The sequence below is a fragment of the Spinacia oleracea genome, chromosome 4 (genome assembly GCF_020520425.1).
Source record: "Spinacia oleracea cultivar Varoflay chromosome 4, BTI_SOV_V1, whole genome shotgun sequence".
NCBI classification, from domain to species: Eukaryota; Viridiplantae; Streptophyta; class Magnoliopsida; order Caryophyllales; family Amaranthaceae; genus Spinacia; species Spinacia oleracea.
The window spans coordinates 164,600,586-164,627,308 of NC_079490.1; the positions used below are offsets into that span (position 1 = coordinate 164,600,586).

At 38.9% G+C, this 26,723-nt stretch overlaps 2 protein-coding genes and 1 non-coding gene across 3 annotated transcripts; all 3 read left to right on the forward strand.

Moving 5' to 3' along the window:
- Positions 1-9,519: 9,519 nt before the first annotated feature.
- LOC130460531 (small nucleolar RNA U30) lies at positions 9,520-9,604 on the forward strand. Its single transcript, XR_008920387.1, has one exon. It is a non-coding gene; the product is annotated as a small nucleolar RNA U30 (small nucleolar RNA).
- A 5,869-nt stretch (positions 9,605-15,473) lies between these two features.
- On the forward strand, positions 15,474-19,469 carry LOC130472122 (uncharacterized). Its single transcript, XM_056842568.1, has 2 exons — positions 15,474-17,052; positions 17,161-19,469. The coding sequence occupies exons 1-2, from the start codon at positions 15,474-15,476 to the stop codon at positions 19,467-19,469; spliced, it is 3,888 nt and encodes a 1,295-aa protein (XP_056698546.1).
- A 338-nt stretch (positions 19,470-19,807) lies between these two features.
- LOC110803085 (universal stress protein PHOS34) lies at positions 19,808-23,518 on the forward strand. The gene is made up of 5 exons (XM_022008550.2): positions 19,808-20,196; positions 20,288-20,367; positions 22,641-22,759; positions 23,142-23,218; positions 23,327-23,518. The coding sequence occupies exons 1-5, from the start codon at positions 19,959-19,961 to the stop codon at positions 23,350-23,352; spliced, it is 540 nt and encodes a 179-aa protein (XP_021864242.1). The 5' UTR covers positions 19,808-19,958; the 3' UTR covers positions 23,353-23,518.
- The last annotated feature ends 3,205 nt before the right edge of the window (positions 23,519-26,723 follow it).

The following is a 26,723-nucleotide window of genomic DNA, read 5'->3' on the forward strand; positions in this document are numbered from 1 at the left end:
GCTTTGACGACTTATTTATAGTGTTTGAGTAATAAATGTTGTTTAGGGAATTTATTGCCAAATGGGCCTTGGGCCATTTGGATAAGGCTTAGACCCATTTGTTGGTTGGAGCTTATGTCATGTTTTAGGCAATGGGCTTTTGGGGACTAGGCCCAATTGGAAGCCAATTGGACACTCAAACACCTTGTAAACGAAATTCTAATTTTTGAGATTGCAACTAGGAATTAGCTTATACTACCTCCGTTTCATAAAGTTCTTTACAATTACTATTTGCACGAATTCCAATGCAATATTTAACTACTAATATATCCAATTTCATATGTGAAAAAATTATAAAAAGTTGATGTTCTGAAAATGAATAACGAGACCAATCTAACAAGATTTTACATGTAACATTTTGATGCATATAATAGTGGGAATTTACGGTCAAAGTTTTCATACTTTAGATACATTTTCCAAAGCGTAAAGAAATTTCTGAAACGGAGGTAGTATATCATGACAAATAATGTGTAAATGAGATTTGATTTCAAGCCTTTCTTGTGTACCACCTTCGAATCTATACTAATAAGTAATAAGTAATAACGCATACACCTTATATGCTTCTTAATTATTCCGTAATTAGCTCAACAGCTCAACTCCAATGCGGCATGTCTCTATGGGTTTTCCCCATTTTAATTAAAAGTAATTTAGTTGATTAGTATGTACATTCGACTTAAACATTGATTTTTTAATGAAATTGAATTCATATTTCACGATCATGTCGTACATAGATTGTTGGGGCAGAGGGGAAATGGATAAAAGATATTGCTGCAATCCGAAGAAGCTACCAGTATTGGATGTTTTGCTTAATGTTCAAGTTGTGTTAAGGGTGTGAATATTCTAAGCTTACGTTTTACGGATCGAGTAATATATTGCATTCCTAATTAAAGTCTTCAATCTGACAGGGAAAATGGCGGTCCTTATGAGTTGATTACAATTAACAACTTATAAAGTTATAATCCCAGATATTGCGTTAAGTTTGACGTTCTTACTAGGATTTTGATTAAACTCAACTCTAAACTTACAATTAAAACCTTTTTTTAATTCTTTTCTTCTGAAGAGTTGTGACTTGTGAGTTGTGAGGCTTGTATGGCGCTACAAAAACCTAATTGTCCTTATTTAGATAACCAAAAGAGGACTACGTGTGTTTAGTATGGGGGGAATTTTCTACGTGACACGCAAAATAATCTCTATTATATGAGATGACATTACGATGTTTAGATAAAGTTACATTACACCTAACTTTCTTTCATTTTTCCTAAATTTATTATAACTTATTTTAGTTATTCGTTTTGGAAAACGTCTATGTGTCACGTAGTACTCTTCCCTTTGCGCTACATCATTCACTCACCAAAATTCAATACAACGAAGTTCGAACTCTAGACCTCATGTCTGAATGATAATTCTCATTACCATCTTAACCAACCACCAATTGTGGTTTATTTCTTCACATTAATTTATAAATAAATGTTAACATGAAGTCTAAACCAACTAAATTTTTATTTGATTTTTTTATTTTCTATGGAATATTTTGAAAAAAAATAAAAATAAATAATTAGGACAACTATGAAGAAACATTATGTCATGAATATCATAAGCATCAACTATAGAAATACCTTGCATGGATGCTTATTGTATAGGGGTTTACCCCCGCTTTTCGCTTTTTTCTTTATCAGAGCAACTACAGACTGTCAAAGGCAGCTGTAGTCACTCTGAGGGGGCTAGTTGTACGGGAAGCCCTACCGACATGCCGGTAGGACAACCCATAATAGCTGTAACATAGACATATACTCATAAGAAGCACCAAGGGTGCAGTCGGTATCCAGGGTTTACAATCCCAGCCGGCATTGCTCTGACATCATCTACCTATCAGAGCCGAAAGAGAGGATCCGGAACCAACGGGTAATAACCCGGGTCCTCCGTACCAGTAACCCGTCTATATATACGGACCCTCATCAATGCCAAAGGTACGCGATTCCACCCCAATCATTCTTATAAGCATTTATTACAGAGCTATCAGCATAATCTGACTTAAGCATCGGAGGGGTAATTCTCGGATCACCCCCGAGGCTAGTTAACGGTTTCATTGTACAGGATCCGTCAACAACCTCAATCGGAAGTCAGTCATCCCTTTCCTGTTCCAAGTCCGCTACCGGAACAATTGGCGCTAGAAGGAGGGGACCCCCACTTGTAAACAGAACCCACAGCCAGACACAAAAAAAAAAAAAAAAACACAAAAAACCCCCGAACCATCAAAAATAACCATTGAGAATGGAAAGTACGCAGTCGGATTCGTATAAGAAAAGCAAAAAACAGGCCTCGAAAACAACCCCACAGAGTACACAGACGACAAAAGCAACAACCCCGTTGAAATCCACGCTGTTCTCAGCAGAGCCAATCATAACACCCGTCAATGACCAACCCACCCCCCAGCTAGGGAGCCAGTAAGTAGTCAGCAAAACTACGACTGCAGCAACACCCTTACATGTCCTTGGATACTCAGTCGAGGACGACGACTCGGACGGAGAGCCCGAGAGCCCAGCCCAGGATGATACACAACTACCGTCCGAACTCGCCGGTCAATTCTCGGAGGAACAGTTGGCTACGGCAAGAGCGGTGATGGCCGCGTTGTCGGCCCTGAAGCCAGTAAGAAAAGCAAACACAGAACCCGCACCCAGGACAATCACAAACCAGGCTACGGAAACACCAGTCGGCGAAAAAAGGAAGAGACTGCCGATAAGAAACCTATTCGGAGAACAGATCCTAGTGCAACACGAACAACACCCCAATACAAACCAGGCGATTGCTCTGCGCAGTCGGCCAGAACCCATGGTCATCGAGGAGACAAGAGAAGCGCCTCAGAGATACGCGCCGCGCCGTTACACCATCCAACCTGCAAACTCACCCCTGTGCGCGGACATTCTGGAAGAACCAATGGAGAAATTGAAGTTCCCACTCTGCAAGTATGACGGATCCACGGATCCGGAGGTCCACTGCAACACGTTTGAGCAACATATGATGTTGTATACAGATTCCGACGCCATGTGGTGCAAGGTATTTCCCTCAACGCTGCTGGGAGTGGCATCCGGTTGGTATAAGGGACTGCCAAAGGGGTCGGTATACAATTACCGACAGTTAGAAGCAGAGTTCATGCTACGGTTCATCAGTCGGCAGCAGAGAAAGAAAACGTCGGGAGAACTGATGGCAATCACCCAAAGAAGCGGAGAGTCCTTAAGAGATTACCTCACCAGATTCAACAACGAATCCACCAGCATACCAAACTTGCAACAAGAGATAGCTGTGGTGGCCCTGGTGAGAGGAATGAACCACTGCGAGTTCAAAAAATACTTGGGAAGGAAATCCTTCACGGATCTGGGAAGCGCACTGGTGAAGGCCCATGAATACGTCAAAAGTGATGAGCTGATGACAATCCCAAATCATTATCAGTCGGCAAAGACTAGAAATGTCGCACCTAGGCCGGTTCAGTCGGCGCAGCAAAGTCAGAACAGGGGATTCAGAAAGGATGAACAGAGGAGGGACCCCAGAGGGAGAGATCACCAGAAACAGTCAACCAGCATATACCCCACGTTCCATGAATACACCCCATTGAACGCCCCAAGAGCCGCAATTTACAATGTCAACAAGAACGAAAACTGAAAGAGGCCTCCACCAATGAGTGACAAACCCAGACCACAGTCGAAGTACTGTGCATTCCATGATGACTGTGGGCACTATACGGAAGACTGCAGAGATTTGAAAGATAACATCGAGGATATGATCAGGAGAGGCTACCTGACGCAATATAAAGCCCGACAGAACAACAACAACAACCAACAAAATAGCAGCCGGCAGGGTAATAACACAAACAACAGGTTACCATCCACCCAAACACCACTCAAAATAGAGCAAAAGGCACCAGAAACCAGCCGCAGCGGAGAGGCTAGAAACAATGGCCAGAAAGGGCCGACAGTATGGGTCATATCCGAAGGACCGTGCCATGGAGGAACAATCAGTGGAGCAGGTAGAAGTCTGGGCGAGCACCGCCACCTGATAAACTACTATAGCACCAGAAAATGGTCGTCACCCAAAGTCATGTCAAACATCTCGTTCACCCCAGCCGACTGCCGCGGAATTATATACCCCCACGACGACCCACTGGTTTTGGGCCTCGAAATAGCAAACTTCCCAGTAAAACGAATACTGGTGGATGGAGGGAGTTCAGTGAACATTATCTTTTGGGAAGCCTTCATTCAGCTGAAAATAGACGAGAAGGAGCTCACACGAGTCAACTATCCTGTGATAGGATTTTCCGGAAGCCACGGTCTTTCCGGAAGGTAGCATCAGGCTACCGGTGCAGATTGGAGAGGGAAGGACCGCAAGGGACCTAATGGTAGACTTCCTGGTAATCAAAGTGCCGGTTGCATACAACGTCATAGTGGGCCGGCCATTCATCCACAATGCACAGGCAGTGGTATCAACATACCATCTAACCATGATATACATGTCCAACTTCGAGAAGGCTGAGAGATTCCGAGGCAGTCAAGAGTCAGCAAGATCATGCTACTTGACGGCATTAAAAACACCAGGCCGATTGACCCCATCCAGGAATATAACGAGAGAGGCAACAACGAAAAGACCGGCAAAAAGCCAAACCCCAAAATCAGAGGGTGAGAAATCTCTGTTGCCCAAGAAGGAGAAAAGGAAGAAACAAGAGTCACCCACAATCGAAAGCATCGAAAAAGGGGCTACTTTGCCCAGGGTAGAGGCCGGAGGAGAGTTGGAAGAAATTGAGCTGGTAGAAGGAGAAACTGGCAGAACAGTTAAGATAGGAACCGACATTGACCCATAGTTGCGGGTAAACATGATCGATCTGTTGAGAGAACATGCGGATGTGTTTGCATTTTCTGCAGACGAAATGCAAGGTATAAGCCCGGATATAATTGAGCACCGACTGAACGTCGACAGAGCAGTTAGGCCGGTAAAACAAAAGAAAAGAAATTTCTCAACGGAAAAAAATCAAGCAATGTAGGAAGAGGTAGAAAAGTTCCTGGCAGCAGGATTTATTGAACCATGCGACTACCGAGAGTGGTTGGCCAACGTCGTAATGGTTAAGAAATCAAACGGCTCGTGGAGAATATGCGTAGATTTCACAAATCTGAATAGAGCATACCCGAAGGATTCCTACCCACTGCCAAGAATCGATAGGCTAGTCGACTCCACATCTGGCCACGCACTGCTCAGCTTCCTCGACGCATTTTCCGGATACCACCAAGTCAGCCTTGCAAAGGACGACAGGAGAAAAGCAGCATTTATCACTGAGGGGGGAGTATTCTGTTACAAGGCCATGCCGTTTGGGCTAAAGAACGCTGGGGCAACATACCAAAAGCTAGTCGACAGAGTGTTTGCAAACCAAAAAGGCCGCAACATTGAAGTATACGTCGACGACTCCATAGTGAAAAGCAAATTGGAGACCGACCATTTGGACGACCTCAGGGAAACGTTTGAAACTCTACGCCGGTACCAAATGAAGCTGAACCACAAGAAATGTGTGTTCGGAGTGAAATCGGGGAAATTCTTGGGTTTCCTTGTCAGCGAGAGAGGCATAGACGCATACCCAGATAAGGTAGAAGCAATACTCAGTCTGCCCCAGCCAAAAAGCATCAAAGATGTACAAAGGCTGACAGGAAGAATGGCAGCTCTGACAAGATTCGTTAGCAAATCAGCCGACAGGTCGATCCCATTTTTCAACACTCTTAAGCAGAACGGAAAATTCCAGTGGGGAGAAACCAAAGCAAGAGCCTTTGAGAAGGTAAAAGACCATCTTCGAGCTTTGCCAACGATAGCCAGGCCGGAAGAGGGCGACAAGCTGCAGTTGTATGTGTCCGCTTCAGCCCAAACCATTGATGCCGTACTAATCAGCAAAAAAGACAAAGTCCAGCAGCCGATATACTTTGTCAGCCACATTTTGAATCCGGCAGAAGCAAGATACTCGCTGATAGAGAAAATAGCCTATGCAGTCCTGATAGCCGCCCGAAAGCTCAGACCATACTTTGATGCACATACCATAGAAATCCTGACGAACTTCCCACTAGAGAAGGCTTTGCAAAAAATGGATAAAGCCGGCAGGCTGTTGCGATGGGCAATAGAGCTGTCGGAGTACGATCTTGAGTTCCACCCGCGCAATGCAATAAAAACGCAAGCCTTGGCCGACTTCGTAGTCGAAGCATCTTATCAGGAGGATGAAACCAAAGCAGAATCCTGGGAAGTATCAGTGGACGGATCAGCCGCTCAGTCGGGAGCGGGAGCCGGCGTTGTCATGACTTCTTCGACAGGAGATAAGTTCGAATACGCAATCATATTCACTTTTGCAGCTTCGAACAACGAAGCAGAATATGAGGCGGCCATCGCAGGGGTACAGCTATGTTTGTTGGCAGGTGCCAAGAGGATAGTAATGACAACAGATTCTCAGTTGGTGGCAAATCAGTTTTCAGGAGAGTATGAAACCAAAGAGCCGTCAATGCGGCGATATCAAGAGAAACTGAGGACACTGACAGCAAAATTAGAAGCTTTTGAGATCAAGTTGGTCCCTAGAGCGTTGAACACTGCCGCAGACAGCCTAGCAAAACTGGCCAGTTCGAAAGCAATCGAACTTAGTCGATCAGTAATGATAGAAATCATGCACAGAAGGAGTACGGAGGAAAAAGGAAAAGAAATAATGGTCATCACGGCAAACAAAGAATGGTACGACGATATCTGGACGTACAAGACGACTGGAGTGCTCCCGGCCGATATCAAGGAGGCAAAGAAAATTAAAAAAAGACGTCTGCTGGTACGTTATATATCAGGGACAACTCTATAAAAGATCATTCAGCCTCCCCCTGCTGCGGTGTTTGACGGCATACGAGTCCGCAAGGTTAATCGAAGAAATGCATGAAGGAATATGCGGAAACCATGTAGGAGGAAAAACACTCGCTTTGATCTGCCAAAGACAAGGTTACTACTGGCCAACCATGCTCGAGGACGCACAAAGCTACGTCAAGAAATGTGAAAAATGCCAGTCCGCTACCGGAACACTTATATCTAATTTGGTGTTATTAATTTGAAGCACTTAGTTCCACTAGAAAACAAATTATACAATTGTAAGATGATCTAATTGAAAAATTACTTGGCATGATAATTGACGTAGTGTGTCTGTGTAGTTGACAAACTTAATTGATGTTTTTCACTTTAAGGTATACATGCATTTCGTCAAATATTGAGCTCAAGAAAAATCTAAAATTTTAACTATTCAATGTAGCGATCGGGGCATCGCCCGGGCCACACACTAGTTCAATGTTAACCACTAGATCAAGAGTTCATTGGTTAAGTGAAAAAAAGATGAACATAAATGCACAAGGTATAACCAAAGGAAAATTGCCATAGATTTCACCGGGAAGAGAAAATGTGTCATTAACGCACAGATAGTACTAGATCTGTCAAACGGGTCGGTCGGGTCGGGTTCTAAAAAAATATTTTCGGGTTCTGGTTAATTCTGGTCGGCCACTTTCGGATGGTTACAAATGCTTGTTCAAGACCCATAACTTTTGGGTTCGAGTCGACCCAACGGGTTGAGAGATTTTAAAACACATATTATATTTGCCTTAATTTAGGTAATAAATATACAAAATTGGTCACAAATTCAAAAAATTTCCAACACCAGTTTATATTTTAGTTAAATTCAACCATAAAATGGCGTAACAACAACGTGCTTACTATGCCTAAAATTCCTCATATATAATCTCATTTATTACTATAAATTTAATGATTTTCAATCGGTCGGGTCAGAAACGAGTTCGGTCGGGTTTTGACACATTACTTTTCGGGTTGTTCGGGTTCGGATTAAATCGGATTTCGGGTCACAAAATCTTGTTCAAGACACATTATTTTCTGGTCGGATTCGGATCGATTTTCATGTCGGGGCGATTTTTGACAGGTCTAGATAGTACTCATGGAGTCATAACATACAACACACTAGTCTTTTATGCACACGATGCGTGCGTGGATTTTTAGAATGCATGTAGGCCGATATTGAGAAATTAATATTTAATATCGTAAAATGATTACCTTTTTTTTTTTTTTTGAAAGCATTTTAACCAATTTCTTAATACCTATTTCAAGACTTCGTAACTAATCAAATAGTTAAGAAAATGGTATGAAAGATCTATAGCAACAAAAGGCGTAAGTTGAAAACTTAAAAAATCGAAACGATAGATTGAATCCACCAAATTTGTTGAGACAATTATGCATGATCATAGTTTGAAAACTAACGCAAATGATGCATAAATTGAAAACTTAAAAAACGAAACGATAATAATTCCGTAATTAACTAATATTTCCACCAATTTTTTTTTTAATACTTTAACGTAATTATAAGAGATTGATTATCAACTTAAAGTCTTAAACACTCTCTTTTGCCTTTTATAATCAATGGAGTTGTAAGTTAAACTTTGTAATTAGTAGGGGCATTAATTAATTAAATTGTGAATTAACTGAGGATATTATTGTCTTTTCCATTGGAGACACTAAAAGTGTGATTACGAAATTACCATCAGCTCTTCCCTTATATAATAGAGATAGAGATAATCACATCACCCAACCAACTAAATACGGAGTAGATTTACCAAAGGTCCAAAGAGAAAAGTAAGCCCTAACCAATAAAAAGCCCATTAGAAGATTATGAACCATATAACTCATTCACACAGTCACACTCTATAAAACCTCCCATCCAAAACCCTAATTATAGACCCTACTGCAACCCTTTGTCATGTCTAGCTAGAGCTGGCAAAATTTGACATAACCCACCAACCCAACCCGAACCCAACCCAATAATAAAGGGTTGGGTTAAGATTTTCAACCCGTTTAATTAAATGGGTCAACCCAACCCAACCCGTTTAATTAAATGGGTTGGGTCAGGTTGAAACGTTCGACCCGGAAACAACCCGCCTAACCCGTTTAAGTTCAAGCAAGTATGTAATATAGATCTGTTGAATGTTATTTGAAAGATTTTATTTCTCATTTTTCCTTCAACATTGAACAATTATTTGAAGTTTTGATTCATGTCAAATACATATTGAAGTATTATTTTTTGCTATGAGATATACCACAAAAATATCACCTCACAATTCTATAGTCAAGTCAATTTACACTTAAAAGTGGAAAATAAATTTAAACGGGTCAATTTCAGGTCAACCCGTTTATTGTTGGGTTGGGTTGGGTTGAAAATCTCAACCCGTTTAATTAAACAGGTCGGGTTGGGTTGGGAAAATCTCAACCCGTTTATAAATGGGTCGACCTGATTTCGACCCAACCCAACCCATTGCCAGCTCTATGTCTAGCCGCTTCGATACTTTTTCTTGTGTTAATAACACACTTTATCTCTCCTCTTCGAATTCAAATTATATTTTGTTCTTATAATTTCTGTAATTAACTAAAGGTCGAAGGTGCGATGATGATTGAATATAATCTCGTTAATCCGAGTTATTAAGCTGCGGATATTTTTCAATTCCATTCTTAATTACCTCTGAGCACCTTCATCTCATTTATCATTTTGACTTGTCAAATGTCAATGTTTTTACTTCATTTTCCTTGAATTTATGGAAATTTCTGTCAACCTTTTATGTTTTGAAGTGTGATTTTCAACTGAATTCATAGATATTTTACGGAAAACATATTTTTGAAATTAATATTAATCATCTTTATGCTGTTGATTCCAATTAAATCTAGTTTCATGTGTGATCTTATTGGAATCTTGTGGAAAGGAAGCTTACACACGATAGATAATACTGGTTATTACGAGTATGGTTTAATATAGATGTTTGACGTTTTATATCGGTTAAACTGGAGTTGACAACTGTTCAATATGAATTTTTTTTTGATGTAAAAATTGGAGCAATTGATAACTTAATTGGAAAGAGATGATGTCACCGTTTGATTAACTCCAGAATGTGAGTGTCTTAAATTCAACCCATTATACTATCATGTTTAAATTAAATTAATGTTAAGAGATCTAGGCTCTGTTTGGTAGGGCGTAAAACGTTTTCATTGTAAAATGATTTTCTATGGAAAACATTTTTCGAGGGAAAACTTGTTTGGTAACTTGAAGGAAAAATGGGAGAAAATGGTGAAGATTGAGGGGAAGTAAGGAGAGGGAGGTAAGGAGGAAAGAAGGAAAAGTGGTTTCTTCCCTTTCAAATGGAAAAGTGTTTTCCACCTTTGAGGGAATCATGGAAAATTGTTTTACATCCTTTACCCAACCAAGCAATGTAAAATGATTAAAAAGGGGGAAATCGTTTTCCATGAAAACGTTTTACGCCCTACCAAACGGGGCCCTATTTCACAACCACAAATTCGTTTTTGAAATATGTATTGATCAAATTGTATGCAAGACATACTGAAACTAATGTAAACGGAAATTGGCCTAAATTTGATCTATACCCGGAATTACTTGGCCATAAAAAAACCTAACAAATTTGCAGTGATTATCGTCTCAAGCTTGCATAAAACAAAACGTAAATTGATATGCTCCTACATTCGCTTGAATAAAAAAAGTCTAATCAATTTTTGAATTGAGTCAACTCATTTAATAAGATTTTACATGGCTAGATTTAGTTTAATTACTTCGTATAAATCATTAAAGTCGGTCAGCCGGTCAAAGTAGAATATATGAATAGTTTAAATGTCAAAATGGTTCAACTTAAAAAGAAGGGGAGAACTATATGGGTTATTCGAGTTAGACATGTAGTCAACTCAACACGGATCCAACCTAACCCATCTACGAAGTTGAGTTATGTGTGTGGTAAAAGTTTAGTCCACATCCGTGTCGCAAAAAAGGAAAAGAAACCCAAATGTGCTTCCGGACAGATCGGACTAGAGCTAGGCTTGGGTGAGCACGACACAAAGTTGGTCAAGCACAGCATTAGCACGGCATGCATGATGATGGGCCATGGATGTGTTTGGACATCATATTATAGAAACCTGTCTTGAGCCCGACATGCTGAGCCACACATCGCTTATTACTAAACCATAACTAAAATTCCTTATTTCCATAAAAGAAAAACTAAAATTCCTAAAATTATAGTAAGACTGTAAGAGGGCCCACTAGCGCGACACGATCTGACCTAGCATGCAGCGCGTCTCCTGTTAGACCAGTCACACCATCAACTTGATGGTGTGACGAGCGCGAAACCAATATCGTACCTCCCCTAAAACTATATAAAAAAAGTAACAGATCTAAACTATAGAAGTAACATACCTAAATTAAAAAAGTACATCCTCTAAAATTATATATATAAAAAAAAGTAACACGTCTAAACTATAGAAGTAACATACCTAAACTAAAAATATACCTCCTCTAAAATTATTCCGTATAAAAAAAATTAACATGTCTAAACTATAGAAGTAACATACCTAAACTAAAAAAGTATCTCATCTAAAATTATATAAAAAAGTAACATGTCTAAAATATAGAAGTAACATACCTAAACTAAAAAAAATACTTCCTCTAAAATTATTAAAAAAAAAAGTAACATGTATAAACTATAGAAGTAACATAACTAAACTAAAAAAAGTACTTCCTCTAACATTATAAAAAAAAGTAACATGTCTAAACTATAGAAGTAACATACCTAAATTCGCAAGTGTGAACTGGTCTCACCATCAGTTGATGGTGAAGACAGTCTCATATAAGAATTTGGGCCTAGCATGACACGGGGGGCACATTTGTGCATGGTACTCATTTATGGAAGAGAGGAACGAGTTCGATAAGGCACGACTTTTCTATGGCCCGTTTAGGCACAATTAGGCGTCTAGACTTGTTAAACGGGTCGGTAGAGTCGGGTTGTAAATAATTATTTATGGGTTCGGGTTAATTCGAGTCGGTCACTTTCGGGTTCGAGTTTACAAATACTTGTTGTTCGAGACCTAGAGCTTTCGATTTCGGGTCGACCCAACTGGTTGAGAGATTCACGTATTATATTTTCATTAATTTAGGTAATAAATATACAAAATATGGGCGCAAAATAACAAATATTCGTACACAATTTTATATTTAGTCAAATTCAACCATTAGATGGCGTATAATTCTAAGTTAAAATTATATTACGCCCAACAATAGTAAAAACAACGTGTTACACTTAAAATTTCTCATAATCTCAATGATTAGTACAATGATTTTTAATTGGTTGGTTCAAAAAAGGGTTCGCTTGGATTTTGACCCAAAATGGAGTTGCAAGTCACAAAAATCTTGTTCAAGACTCAATATTTCCGCCGTGTCGAATTCGGGTTAGGTCGATTTCTGACAGGTCTAGGCACGACCAACTAGGGTATAAGGCACCAGGGTCCCGTCACGTGCCCGCCTCAAGATTGGACTCTCAAACCACCCGATTTTTCACAGCAGACATTCCGGTTAACCTCCGACCCAACTGAAGATGGGTCATCCTCACCCTCAAGTCCCCAACCAACACATGCACAATTCAACCCAGGCCCAGAATGAATTCCTTATACCACGTGGAGATAGAAGTAGCACGTCAGCAGTTGGCATAACTTCGGGGAACTAATACCTTGATAGGCATAACTCGTGATGTTCGAACGGAGGAATAATTAACATATTTCTCAAAGAAAGGGAGAAAAACCTTGAGAGAGAAAAACCTTGACACTGATCCTTTATCAATCTAATACCTAGAACCCATGGAGGAGGAGACGCCGTCTCCTTCCTCACCTCAAGATGAGTGCATGCAGGATTTGATTTCCAATCATATAGCCACTACGAATAATCAGCAGGAGAATCACAGGCTTCCTATGCAATCCCTATCAGCCAAGGTAAGTCTTATTTCCTTTCGTGATGCAGTATCAAAATCATCTCAATGGTTTGATCAAGCTAAAAATATTATTCAATCTTCTAAGGATTGGAATGATGAGGAGGAAAACATACCACCAGATAGTAATCTTGTTGTGAGTTTTGATAGAAATACTTTAGACAAATTGAGATCACCATGGAAATTAACCTTGATGGGCAAATGTTTAGGAATTAATGTTAAATTGGCTTATATGGATTCTAGGGTCAGATCCATGTGGAGAATCAAAGGATCTATGGAAACCATTGATGTAGGAAAATGAGTTTTCTTCTTCAGATTCACCTTGGAAGAGGATTATGAAAGAGCATTATTTGGAGGACCGTGGTTTATTTTGGATCATTACTTAATGATAACTAAGTGGAAACCTAATTTTCGTTCATCTGTTAACAATTTCGATAAAATTATGATCTGGGCTAGATTTCCAGAACTACCCATAGAATATTATGATAAGGATGCTTTATTTAATATCGCTAAATTAGTGGGTAACCCTATAAGGGTCGACTATGCTACAGATAAATTAACTAGGGCCAAATATGCTCGAGTGTGCGTTGAAATACACTTGGAGAAACCATTAATTACAAAGGTTTGGGTGGGAGGCGACTGGCAAAAAATATCTTATGAGAATATTGATACTCTGTGTTTCTTATGCGGGAAAATAGGTCACGTTAAGCAATTTTGTAATATCGGTAGTAGTAGTTTTCCAGATAAGAATAATGATACCAACAATAATAGTCATATCAAAGAAAATACAGTTCAGCCTAATTGCAATGCTAATCCAAATATAGAAAGCATAAATAATAAGGGGGAGGATTTTGGAGATAATCAAGATTATGGCCCATGGACAATAGTCACCAATAAACGAAGTAGTTATCATATTAAGCATAAACTGGAAAATTCAAGAGGAAGAAATCCTGGAGCAGCTTTCAATAACTCTAGAATAAATGACTATGGAAAAAATAAAATTGGGACGTTTAATGGCTCGAAAAATTTTTCGGTTAATGTTCACCAACATGGGAAAGATAATCCCTTGTTGTCTTCTGCCCAATCAAAAAACTCCTCTCAATACTCAGAACAGCAACAGCATCCTAACAATAATGAACAAAATATTTTACCCACTTTCCCAAGGAAAGTAGCTGAACAAAGTAAAGACATTAAACAACACGTGGTTCAATTCTCAAAGCAAATGGAAGCATCTCCATTGGCGGACGAAATTTTAAACCCTTCAACTCCCTCAGCTGCTTCACTATTAAATACAGTTCAAGGGGATCAAGGAAATTCCAATCTCTCTCCTCATTCTTCATCTTTTAATTCATCTTCTTCTTCCATTCCTTCCCTCCCTTCTGATTCTTCACCTTCTCCTTCTCTTTCTTTTTCTCCCAATGGATCCAAACAACCCCACAAATCGACATGCATGGAGTTAAACCAACTGCCGATAACCACCTATCAGAGGCGGCCGGCGGAACAACGGAAAAGGAAAGACTTCGGTCAAGCTCCGGTCAATACCCCACCGAAATTGCCGGACGATCCGTGGGAAATGAATCCACCACGAACTCTCAATCTTTTTCCAGCTTATCCAGACACTGCATGCAGGACAACCAGGGGTCAGAAACCAACCTGGGAGGAGTTGAGGAACAGCATCACAACTCTCAATTCACTGAAGTATCAAGGAGAATCATCGACGACTCTCAAACTCAGCATCTCAGTGGACCCTTACTCTCCGATCTCGGTGGGACCAAGGCTCCATGCAAATCGAAAGAATTGGGAATTCACCCCTCCAAATCGAGCTCAGATTACTCACAGACAACCACTACCGCAGCTACCAAGAGGGGTTCTCATCACACCCTTGCATTCAGAAACACGAGGTCAAGATATGGGGCATCAAGATCGCCTTATAGCCATGTACGAGACGACGGAGGAGGTGGTGGGACTGCAAGTGCGAGCAAAATATTGGAATCCACCACTAGAACAAAGACAGATATTCACTTATATGACTCCGGTGAGGTTGGAGGACATTCATCGGACGGGAGCCCAGCAGTTTTGGAAGGATTGGGAGAGTTACTTGATTCGCCAGTCTTGGAATCCTAATCAACCGATTCTGATCAATTCCGTTCTTCCTAAACCCAATCCCCAAATGAAATTGTGTATTTGGAATGTTCGTGGGGCAAATAAGAATGTGTTTATGGACAATGCAAAGGATATTATTGCTAATCAACATCCAGAGATTTTTATCTTTCTGGAAACTAAAGCGGATGGGAGTAGGGCTAGAGAGGTGATGATGGAGTTACATTTTCACGATTATAGAGTTGTGCGTCCGGTGAATACAAGGGGAGGCATTTGGGTTTTCTGGAGAAATACAGTCGATTTGGTTCTCTTTGACGCGGAGTATCATCATTTCCATGCATTATTCCATTTCAAGAATTTGGGTAAGGAGGGCCTAGTTACTGCAATGCATGCACCGAGTAATCCAGCTAAAAGGGGCCAATTTTGGGATCAAATGCGTTCTGACTTGCCCCCCCTAATTCTCCATGGTTGGTTGTTGGAGATATGAATGAAGTTATTTCTCAACCTGAAAAGATGGGAGGGAGACCAGTTCGAGGATCGCAAGGTCGTAACCTTATCAACTTTATGGATGCTGCGGGGCTGGTGGATATTGGCTACAATGGGTGTAAGTATACTTGGACTAATGTTAGGGATGGAATGGAGCTGATTCAGGAGCGTCTGGATCGAGCTTTAGCCAATTCTCCATGGCTGGACAATTTTCCTCATACTAAGGTTCACCATCTTCCTCGTATACACTCTGATCATTCTCCAATTTTAGTTTCTTTGGATAATTGTGCTGTGAATGGCCCCTTCCCTTTTAGATGCAAAGAGGTGTGGTTATCTCATCCGAATTTTTCTGATTATTTTGTTCAAAATTGGAAACCTCCTAACAATGACTTCTTAAATGGTAGGAATTGCTTCTTAAATACTATTAGTAGCTGGAATCATAATATCTTTGGGAACCTTAATAAACAAAAACGAATCATCATAGCTAGAATTGAGGGAATACAAATTGCTCTTAGTAATAAGTACTCTCGGTTTCTTATTAATTTAGAAGCTGATCTTTTGGCTAATTTAAATGATATCTATAAAAAGGAGAGAATTATTTGGGCACAAAAGGCGGGTATTAATTGGCGTAAATATGCTGACTATAATACAAAATATTTTCATACAATAGCAAAGATTAAAAAATCAAAAGGAAAGATTCTAACCCTAAAAAATGATCAAAATGAATGGGTCACTGATCAATTACTTTTAAAGAATATGGCTTCTTCTTATTTTCAGTGTCTTTTTACTTCTCAACATATTCAAGGCAATTTTATTTTCAATAAAAAAAGCAACCTAAAACTTACTGAAGAGGAAATCAAAGATTTATCTATCATGATTTCAATAGAGGAGGTTAGACATAATCTCTTTTTTATGGATCCTATTAAGACTCCTGGTCCTGATGGTATCCAACCAATCTTTTTCCAAAAACACTGGAACGATCTGGGAGCAACCATTTATGATTTTTGTGTTTCCTGTTTTAGGAGTTGTTCAATTCCTAAGGAGATCAATAAGTCCTATATAGCCCTAATTCCGAAAATTGCTAATCCATCTCTTATTACGGAGTTTAGGCCGATAGGGCTTTGTAACACTATTTATAAATTAATCACCAAAATTATTTCATCTAGAGTAAAGTCTATTTTAAATCGGATTATTAGTCCATTGCAATCTAGTTTTATCAAGGGCCGGGGAATAGAGGATAATGTTATTTTGGTCAAGGAAATGGCTCATCATTTTCATAAGGCAAAAAAGAGGAATAAAATTATGGCGTTAAAATTGGATATTACGAAAGCTTATGATAGTTTAGAATGGGATTTCATAAGGGAAACTTTATTGTTTTTTGATTTCCCAAAGCTTTTCATTAATTTGATCATGTCTTGTATTACCTCATCTTCTATTTCTGTTCTCTGGAATGGAGAAATTTGTGATTCTTTCACTCCTTCCAGGGGAATTAGGCAAGGAGATCCTCTATCTTCATATATTTTTGTCCTTTGTTTGGATAGACTTTCTACTATGATTGAAGATTTGGTTAATCAGGGTCATTGGAAACCTATAGCTTTGACCAAAAATATCAAAATTTCTCATGTTTTCTATGCGGATGATGTTTTTCTTTTTAGTACTGCTTCGGTGGATAATATGAATGTAGTAATGACATTACTGGAACAATTTGGGAATATGTCAGGGTTAAAATTAAGTTTCACCAAGTCAACCCTAATTTTTCCCCAATCCCTTAATCATAATATAAGAAGAGACATAGCTGGAGAGTATGGCATTAAAATTTCTTCTTCTTTTGGTAAATATTTGGGGGTGGACATTAGACCTCATAAACTAAAAATTAATAATTACAAAGGTCTGTTGGATAAAACGATGGATAGAATAAGGGGTTGGCAAGCTAAGATTTTGAATATGGCTGGACGGTGCACTCTAATTAGATCAGTGCTTAGCTCTTTTCCCCTTTATGCCATGCAGACTTCTCTAATTCCTTCCACCATTACCTATGCTATTGAAAAATGTTGTAGAAAATTTTTATGGAACAAGGTGGATAGAAGTAAATATATGGCAAGATTAGCTTGGGATAAAGTTACTCTTCCTACTAATGTTGGAGGGTTGGGAATAAGAAGATTGAAAGATTGGAATCTGGCCTTTATGGCAAAGCTAGGTTGGACTATTCTTGATAAACCAGATAAATTATGGGTAAGAATTTTAAAAGAAAAATATTTAAAGAATTCGAGCCTTTTAAACTCTATGCCTAATTACAATCAATCTCCCTTATGGAGAGATATTCTAAAGGGCAATCATATTCTTCAAAAGGGTTTAATCATAGGAATTGGCAATGGTAAGAACACTTCTATTTGGTATCATCATTGGATAGGGGATGCACCTCTTTATACCCTTGAGGAGATTAAAATTCCGGAGTTGAAAGCCCACTGGTTTGTTAATAGAATCATTAGAAATGGTCAGTGGTATCTTGATGAGATCCAACATCTTCTTGCTACTCATATTAGGGACCTCATTCTTGCTTACCCTCTTTCAAATAATATGGATGAAGAGGATTTTATAAGATGGAAGTACTCAAAAAATGGTGATTTTGAGATTAAATCAGCTTATCATATTCAATTATATGATCCTTCTCCCACTTCTTTTTCTAACTTTCCTTGGAAAACAATTTGGAAAATAAAATGCCCATACAAATACAAAATGCTTCTTTGGAATTGCTGTCATGAAATTTTGCCAGTAGCTGCAAGTTTAAATCAAAGAATTCCGAACATTAGCCCTATCTGCTCTAGGTGCCAACATCAAAGAGAGGACCACTTACATCTTTTTAGGGATTGCCCCCAATCTAGTGTTCTGTGGTCCTTCATTTTTCAGAGGGTTTGGAACTCTGAGCATTTCCAGTTCTGTGCTTTTTATAATTCAAGTTGGAAGGATTGGATTAATTTCAATCTCCATAATTCTGCTTCTTGGAAAGTAATTTTTATTGTTGCTATTTGGCATATTTGGATCTCTAGAAACAAAGCTGTTTTTGATCTCAAAATGAAAAGTGCTTTCTCTCTTTATAACTCTTTCTTTATAGACTGGAATTCTACTAACTTGGCTTTGCAGGGTAAGAGTACAGATATCAAAACAAATCTCCCCCCTATTAGGAAGCAGTGGATGCCACCTTTGGAAGGTTATATGAAGCTAAATATTGATGGTGCCTGGAAATCAGGAAATGTAGCAGGAGGAGGAGGTGTTTTTAGAAGGCACACTGGCTCCTGGTTTGTTGGTTTTTCTACTAAGTTTAGGGTTCACTCTCCTTTGGCTTCTGAACTCTATGCTTTGAGAGAGGGTCTAAAAATTGCGAAGAATTTCTTAATTGATAAGTTGGAGGTGGAAACAGATGCTTTGAACCTTAAGCTCCTGCTGGATAAAGTGAAAGATCATACTCATCATGAATTGGGTCCTGTTCTTAGAGAGGTTACTCAGCTTTTGGGGGAAAACTGGATCATTAGTTTTTCTCATATTCCAAAGACCTATAATAGAGTTGCTCATGCTTTAGCAGCTCACTCTTTGATTATGGTGGTGCAACATAAGCTTCACTATATCATTCCATCTTGTGCAAAAGAGGAATATGAGGGGGATTTTGAAAAAGCAAATCCAGCATATGCAGAGGAGATGAGAAGAAATGCCCGTGATCAAGTTCTGGCGATGTGCAATGCAAGAAAAGAAAATGCAGCAAAGATCAACAATATAGCTCAGACTTCTTCAGCTTCAGAAATTGTCTTCGGTTCCATAGTTTCTACTATCAATCAAGTGATGCAGGATAAAGCTTCAGGAAAGGATGGAAACAGTACAGATAAAGGAAAAGGAAAGGCTTTTGTTTCATTTGTTGTTGGTAGTTCAACAATTCCAAAGGATATAGAAATTGTTGAAGTTGAAGATGATGACGAGAACAATACTGTCACCAACAACTAATTTGGACCTTTCCTTTGGAGGCGACGCATTCTTCACAGGAATATATATGGCGTCTTTTTGGATGTATATAATTCTAGTTTTAAAATATAAGTATTTTCGTAATATCGATTATGGTGCTAAGATAGAAATCGCATTTCATCCTCATTTTGATAGTTTTATCTTTGGTGGGCTTAAGGAAAATAGTTAGTATGACTAGGATGATTTGCTCAGATGATTTGATTTTTTTCTGGATCATGCTCGCTTTTGTAAGTATTAGGGTTCTATCCCTAATTAATTAATATATATATATATATCGTCCTTTTGCGTTAAAAAAAAAAAAAAAAGTTCGAACGCGTGAAAAGTCTACCATGTCGGCTCCTTTATAATTTATCACCCCTTACAATTTCCATTTCAATTAACGCTACAACCCCCGCGGCCGCGCACCCTGAACTCATACCAACAACCAATTCCAATTTCCAGTAATCAGTAATCTCCAAAAGGAGAGAGAAAATGACAACAACAATGGTGGGAGAAGAAGGAGAGTACAACTGGAGAGAAGTTCAACTACCATCGCTAATACCAATAGCACATGAACCAGAACTAGAGAGAGAAACTGGAGAGAGAAGGAGAGGCCGTGACGTCATAATTGCAGTGGATCATGGCCCCAATAGCAAGCACGCCTTTGATTGGGCTCTTGCTCACTTTTGCCGCCTCGCCGACACTATTCACCTTGTTCATGCTGCTTCCAGTTCGTTTTCTGCTTCAATTTTGTTTGTAATTACTTTTTTGTTTTGTTAATAATAAATTGGGGATGTTTGATTGTTGATTTTTTGGTTTAGGTGTGCAAAATGAGGAGGTTTATCAAGCAACCCAGGTTTTGATGGAGAAACTAGCGGTGGAGGCTTTCCAGGCGGTCATGGTGAGATTCATTTTGTTGATTTTATTAAACTATAAATCTCCCTGTCCAGAATCCAGATGCAATAGTCACGTTCCTATTTCAAATTGCATCAATGTGTGTTACTATTGATTCCGGATAACCTGATATGTTCAAACTTGCATATTAACAAGATGAATTGACCACCTTTTGGTGATCTAATTAATAAGGTGGCGTAACTTGTTTGATCATACGATTAGAGCACACACAACCTTGACATGTTACTTGGGTCAAGTGACAATTGACATGACAAAATAATTACAATGTTGACAGTGTGTAAGGGTCAAAATTTTATTAACTTGACCCGGGTCGTATACGTGACACAAGGTCAAGTTAGGGTCAAAATTTTATTAACTTGACCCAGGTCGTATATGTGACCCAAGGTCAAGTTAATTAAAAAGAAATGTGGGGCCAAATAAAGCGCAACTTGCATGGATCCTAGGCAATAGTTGTTATCTGTTTGCATACGGAATATTATTTTAGGCTAATATTGGCTAAATCATTTTGTACTGTATGCATTTTTTTTTTTGGGCTCATGTGCTGCCACACATGCAATGCATCTTTCTTTTTTTAGAAAATTTTCATGAAAAGTTTTTTACAATGCCACGTGTGTACAATTTTCAAGATACGTTTTTTACAATGCCACATATGTTAATTTAATTTCATATTTATTTGTTTGTTAACATTAATAATTATGTTTGAAGGTGAATTTAAAGTGTAGTATATGCACATGGTCTTAGGGACCATTTAAATTTTAAATTAAAAGAACATGCTACGATAAATAACATGTAACCAAGAGCATGATGCATATTACGATCTCGATTGTAGGATTTAAGTTTGTTTCGGGAATTTGTAGCTAGTATGATATTAGATGTTTTAGAGGGTGTTTGATTCGCGGATTAATGGATAAGGTATGGGTTTAGAATGTTCTAAACCCATACTATGGGTTTGGTTGGAAATTTTAAGAGTTTAAACCCATACCTGATACCTCGGGTATGGGGTTTGGAAAACTAGGTGAGGTGGTTATGGTTCATATCAAGGTATCAAACAAAAGGAAAAAAACACATTCCCAAATCGAACCCAACACATGGTATCAAGAATCAAGTTGCAAACCTATACCACATTGATATCATTCCTCATACCAGTTTGCGAACCAAACACCCCTTAGTTCTTGGGTTAATCCTTACTCCGCATTTGTTTGGAGGTTGATTACATGTGCTACGTATGATGTATTCAGTGGATGGGTAGTTTCTAAATTTTTCCTTAACCCCACAAAGATTGCGTGGCTTTGAATTGCTAATCGTAATCACTGGAGTAATAAACAAACACAAATTTATGCTCTTGTATTGCTAATGATTGACGAGCAACCAAAATTTATTGCGAACAAGAGTACACATGATTGACAATTGCATCTATTATAATTCTGAGACTGACTCCATTGTGCATTCAGAAGTCAGAACAGCCTCATCATGATTTAAGTCTTCTTTGCAAAACTAGTCGGGTAGAGATAGTAGGCACCAAATCGTTGTCTTTATAGTCCATGAATCCTAAGCATCTTAAGATAGCAAAAAATTCACGTGTTTTGTTATATGAGGGAAGACTAGGAGGATTTCTAAACCTACAATGGTTTGTTGTCCATATGGACACAAGTGACCTATACAACCATCTTGAGTACCAACATATAATATGTCAGTACAAAAAACGCAAACTTGCTAAGAAGTACCAATACAAGTCATTTTGTGTTATTGATACTAACATATTCTGTATTGGTACTTACTTGTGTCCGCATGGGCACAAGTCACTTGAGGGCAAGACTACTGTTAGAAATAAAAATTATGGGACTGGGAAACGCAAGAGTTGTCAACACTTTTTTGATTTAGAGGATCATATATGTTTTGTACTACCTTGAAATGAGGATTTTACTTTGTTTTTTGTTTGATTGATACTAAAAAGTTAAAAACAGAGGAAGTGGAAATTCATGGGAAATAAGACTTCCCACAAAACATGGAAAATAAATAAACAAGCCACATGAATTTCCAAATTTCCATGATGTCAACCAAACATCTTGCCTAGGAATTGCATAGCAAACAAGCACTTCAACTAATTCCGATAGCACAAGAATAAATATTAGTTTATTACTCCCTATATACCACTGGTTGCCAATAGGGTGTCCACATGGTCTTTGCCGGAAGCCAACTGTTACGTTCTATCTTGAGGGATCATTTTGAGAACTAATGCTGGATTATATTTACGTTCAGGTGAAGTCTGTGGCTAGGATAGTGGAAGGCGATGCAGGAAAGGTGATATGCAAGGAAGCAGAGAGGTTGAGGCCTGCTGCTGTGATCATTGGTTCCAGAGGCAGAGGACTGCTTCAAAGGTCTATTCCCGTCTCTATTGCATTTCGTGAATTCCTTTTTTTTTCCTAGTTCAGATTCTAATTGGTACATATGAGCGCCACGTAGGCCATGCGTCATCAAATTATTTTTACTATCAATTCAATATTTTTACTATGAAAATATGTAAAAAAGGTAGTCGATACAAAGAAGAAAATAATTTAAATCAATGTGTTTAAATATTTATGTAACATGTATAATAGGTTATCTAATTTAAATATTTTAGTTTCCAATTTAAATCATGACACATAAGTTTGTCATGTCATCATTGTCACGGCTTAAAGGTCGCAACTTGCGACCTTTATCATTTTCGTTTTTCCTATCCTTTGAACTTCTTTGATCAATTTCCAATTTTGTGTCAACCAGTGTATTGCAAGGGAGTGTTGGTGAATATTGCATCCATCACTGTAAGACTGTACCATTCGTAATTGTTCCTGGCAAAGGTATGTACTGTACCATTCTTAAGTTACTGACTATTTTAAGTTAACTACCCAAGAATGTAATTCTCCACCAGCTTGTGATTTACTAGTTGTTTGTTTTGCACTTTGCAGAAGCTGGTGAGCAATCAGTAGTTTAGTCGGGGAAGAAGATCCCGAGTCCTCAGACTGTGATGATCTCTTGTGTTTGTATTTACTGTAATCAGTGTAATGTGTTTAGTGTGGTGTATGCAGAACATTTAATTAAGATTCTGTGTAATGAAATTTTCATTTTCCTATAATTAAATTTGTTGTTTCAAAGACCTACACATGTTTTTTTTTTTGATAAATCAGAGCAATCATTTCATTGATTAAGAAACACCCTTTACAAACAGCAGCCAAGAAACAAAGTTAAGAACCTTCTAGGAAGGACCCTAGCCAACTGAATTAAGGCCAGACCAAAACCAAACATGGCACCAGCCATGAAAACAGACCAAGTAGACCACTACTACACAATTTTCTCCTGCCACCATTGCTGTACAGTATCACTATCAGGCACCCCTATACATTGAATTCTATTTATAACACTTTGTTTCACAAAATTGAAAGTATGCATTACAGTAGGAACCTTGTTGTTCCATAGTGCATCGTTTCTGACTTTTCAAATGGCATACACTACATCATTAACTGCAGTATAATGAACCTTCTTCTGGAATTTGCTCCCTTTGCTCTTCCATTGAATCCATCTGATCAAACCCATGTAGTGAACAATTTGGCCTGGTATGCCAAGCCATCTTTTGATCTCCATCAGACAAGCCTTGCTGTAACAACATTTAAAAAAGAGATGAGGGTGAGTTTCCTCATGACTGTCACAAATCAGACACATGGAGGTGTCACATATCCCCAGTTTTTGCAACCTTGATCTGGTCTGTAATCTCCCATGGACCATGAGCCAACATATGACTCTGTATTTAGGGACTGCAGCTCTACACCATACTGCAGAACACCAAGGAAGTTTCTGGTGGTGCACCACCATTTGCTGATAAACTTTCTTCACGGAATACTTAGGCATTTGAGCAAAGCTATTCTCATCATAGTATTGTTTCAATTGCTCCTTGACAACACAAATTTTCCTCCAATACCACCCACTATCAGCCTTTGGCTGATACCCCCACCAATTTGCTTCTTTCACATAGATGGCATTAACCCATCTAACCCACATAATATCCTGCTTTCTAGCAATTGCCCACACATACTTCCCCAAAGCTGCAATGTTCCAAATCTGAACATTCCTGATTCCTAGACCACCCTCCTTCTTTGCTGTACACACTTTATCCCATGCTATATACCCAGGTTTAGAGCTAAAATAAGAACCTTGCCACAGAAAAGCTCTGCAGATGGCCACCACAGTTTTAAGAGTGTGTTTTGGCAATACAAACACTTGAGCCCAGTATGTATGCACACTCATCAAAACAGAATTGATTAAAGTAATTCTACCAGCAAAAGATAAGTTCCTAGAACTCCGGATTTTAATCCTAGCCATCATTTTATCAACTAGGCACTCACAGTCAGCATTAGTAATCCTTTTAAAATAGATTGGCACCCCAAGATACCTAAAAGGAAAGCTTCCTGTAGTAAACCTAGAGATCTCCACCACCTTTGTAAAATCAGCTTGCTTCATGCCAACAACATAAATGGCTGACTTTTGCACATTAGCTTTCAAACCAGAAGTATCAGAAAAGATTTTGAAACTCTGAATCATCATGAGAATGGAGTGAGAATCACCTTTACAGCAAAGAATCAAGTCATCTGCAAAGCACAGATGAGTGAGTTTAGTAGCTTTGCATCTAGGGTGATATGTAAAGCCTTTTTCCTGCCCCAATTTCAGCATGATTCTGGATTAGTATTCCATGCAAACCACAAACAGCAAGGGTGAAAGGGGATCCCCTTGTCTCAAACCCCTTTTTGGAGCAAAAAAACCATGTAAAGTACCATTGAACATCAAAGAGAATTTAGGGGTAGTGACACAAACCAAGATCCAAGCAACAAACTGCACAGGAAACCCCAAAGCAAGTAGCATTTCCTCCAGGAAATCCCACTCAATGGTGTCATAAGCCTTCTGCATATCTAGCTTAACTAAACAACTGGGAGAGGCATTCTTCCTACCATACTATCTCACAATTTCTTGACAAATCATGATATTATGCATTATGAATCTCCCATGGACAAAAGCCCCCTGATTCTCAGCAATCAACTCAGGTAAAACCACCTTCATTCTTTCACACAAGATCTTAGTTATGCACTTATAAATTACATTGCAGCATGAGATTGGTCTGAACTCAGTAACACTGGCAGGACACTTGTTCTTTGGAATCAAGGTAATGGTTGTAGAGTTTATCTCCTTCAGCAGCTTTCCCGTCCTAAAAAGTCCAGAACAGCTTTAGTAATATCCCCACCCACAATGTGCCAGTTTTCCTTAAAGAAGTGGCTCCCAAAACCATCTGGTCCAGGTGCTTTATCCCCATTAATGGCAAACATAGCAGCCTTCACCTCATCACCAGTGACTTGTGTAGTCAAACATTGACCTTGTACACTATTCAAAACAGGTCCAGCAGCAACAATCTCAGGCATAATGCAGCTTCTATGAGCTGTATTGGACCCCAAGAGTTTCTAATAATACTGCAAGAAGGCATTAGCCACAGACTGCTCATCACAGACCCAGTTCCCCTCCATGTCATGAATGGCATAAACAGAATTTTGAAGAACTCTAGCCCTAATACTCTTGTGGAAAATAGCACTATTCTCATCACCCCCCTTGGCCCATGCCTCTTTAGATTTTTGTCTCAGAAAAGATAGGTACACTGAATGCACAATCATGTATTGATTTGCAGCTGCAGTTTCCTTATCAACAATATCACTATCATTTGGATTCATATGCAACTCTCTCTGGCACTGGGCCAGTTCATGCAATGCTTTCAAATCAGCTGCTTGGATATCATTGAAGCCATCTTTATTCAATTGCTTGAACACCCCTTTCATTCTTCTTAGCTTCATTACCACCTGATATATTGAAGTACCCACATCAGGCTTATCCCAATTAGCTTTAACCAACTCAGTGTAACCATCAGCATGCTTCCACATGTCAAAAGTATCTAAAAGGTTTCCTTGCAGTGTTATTACATGGATACACAGACAACACCATGGGACAATGATCAAACAAACCCTCAAAGAGAAAACCAGCTTCTGCACTAGGGAAGAGTTGCATCCACAGATCATTAGCCATGACCCTATCAATTTTAGAAAACACTCTATTGTTACCCTCTTGCTTGTTATTCCATGTGAAGAAATGACCAGCTGACTTCACATCCTCTAACCCACAACAAGTAACACAATTCCTAAAGTCCACCATAAATTGATGCCTAACAGGTGCACCAATCCTCTCCTCCACATTCAAAACACAGTTAAAATCACCCATCACCACCCAGGGTTTACTCATGTTCCCACCAATCCCACACAGATCCTTCCCCAATGC

What these genes read in the sequence shown, in the direction of transcription:
- LOC130472122 (XM_056842568.1), top strand. Translation starts at nt 15,474, where the DNA reads ATGAATGAAGTTATTTCTCAACCTGAAAAGATGGGAGGGAGACCAGTT. An exon ending in TGAAGATTTGGTTAATCAGG is followed by an intron (nt 17,053 to 17,160) that starts GTCATTGGAAAC and finishes ATATGAATGTAG; the next exon opens with TAATGACATTACTGGAACAA.
- LOC110803085 (XM_022008550.2), top strand. Translation starts at nt 19,959, where the DNA reads ATGACAACAACAATGGTGGGAGAAGAAGGAGAGTACAACTGGAGAGAA. An exon ending in CCTTGTTCATGCTGCTTCCA is followed by an intron (nt 20,197 to 20,287) that starts GTTCGTTTTCTG and finishes TTTTTGGTTTAG; the next exon opens with GTGTGCAAAATGAGGAGGTT. An exon ending in CGTAATTGTTCCTGGCAAAG is followed by an intron (nt 23,219 to 23,326) that starts GTATGTACTGTA and finishes TGCACTTTGCAG; the next exon opens with AAGCTGGTGAGCAATCAGTA.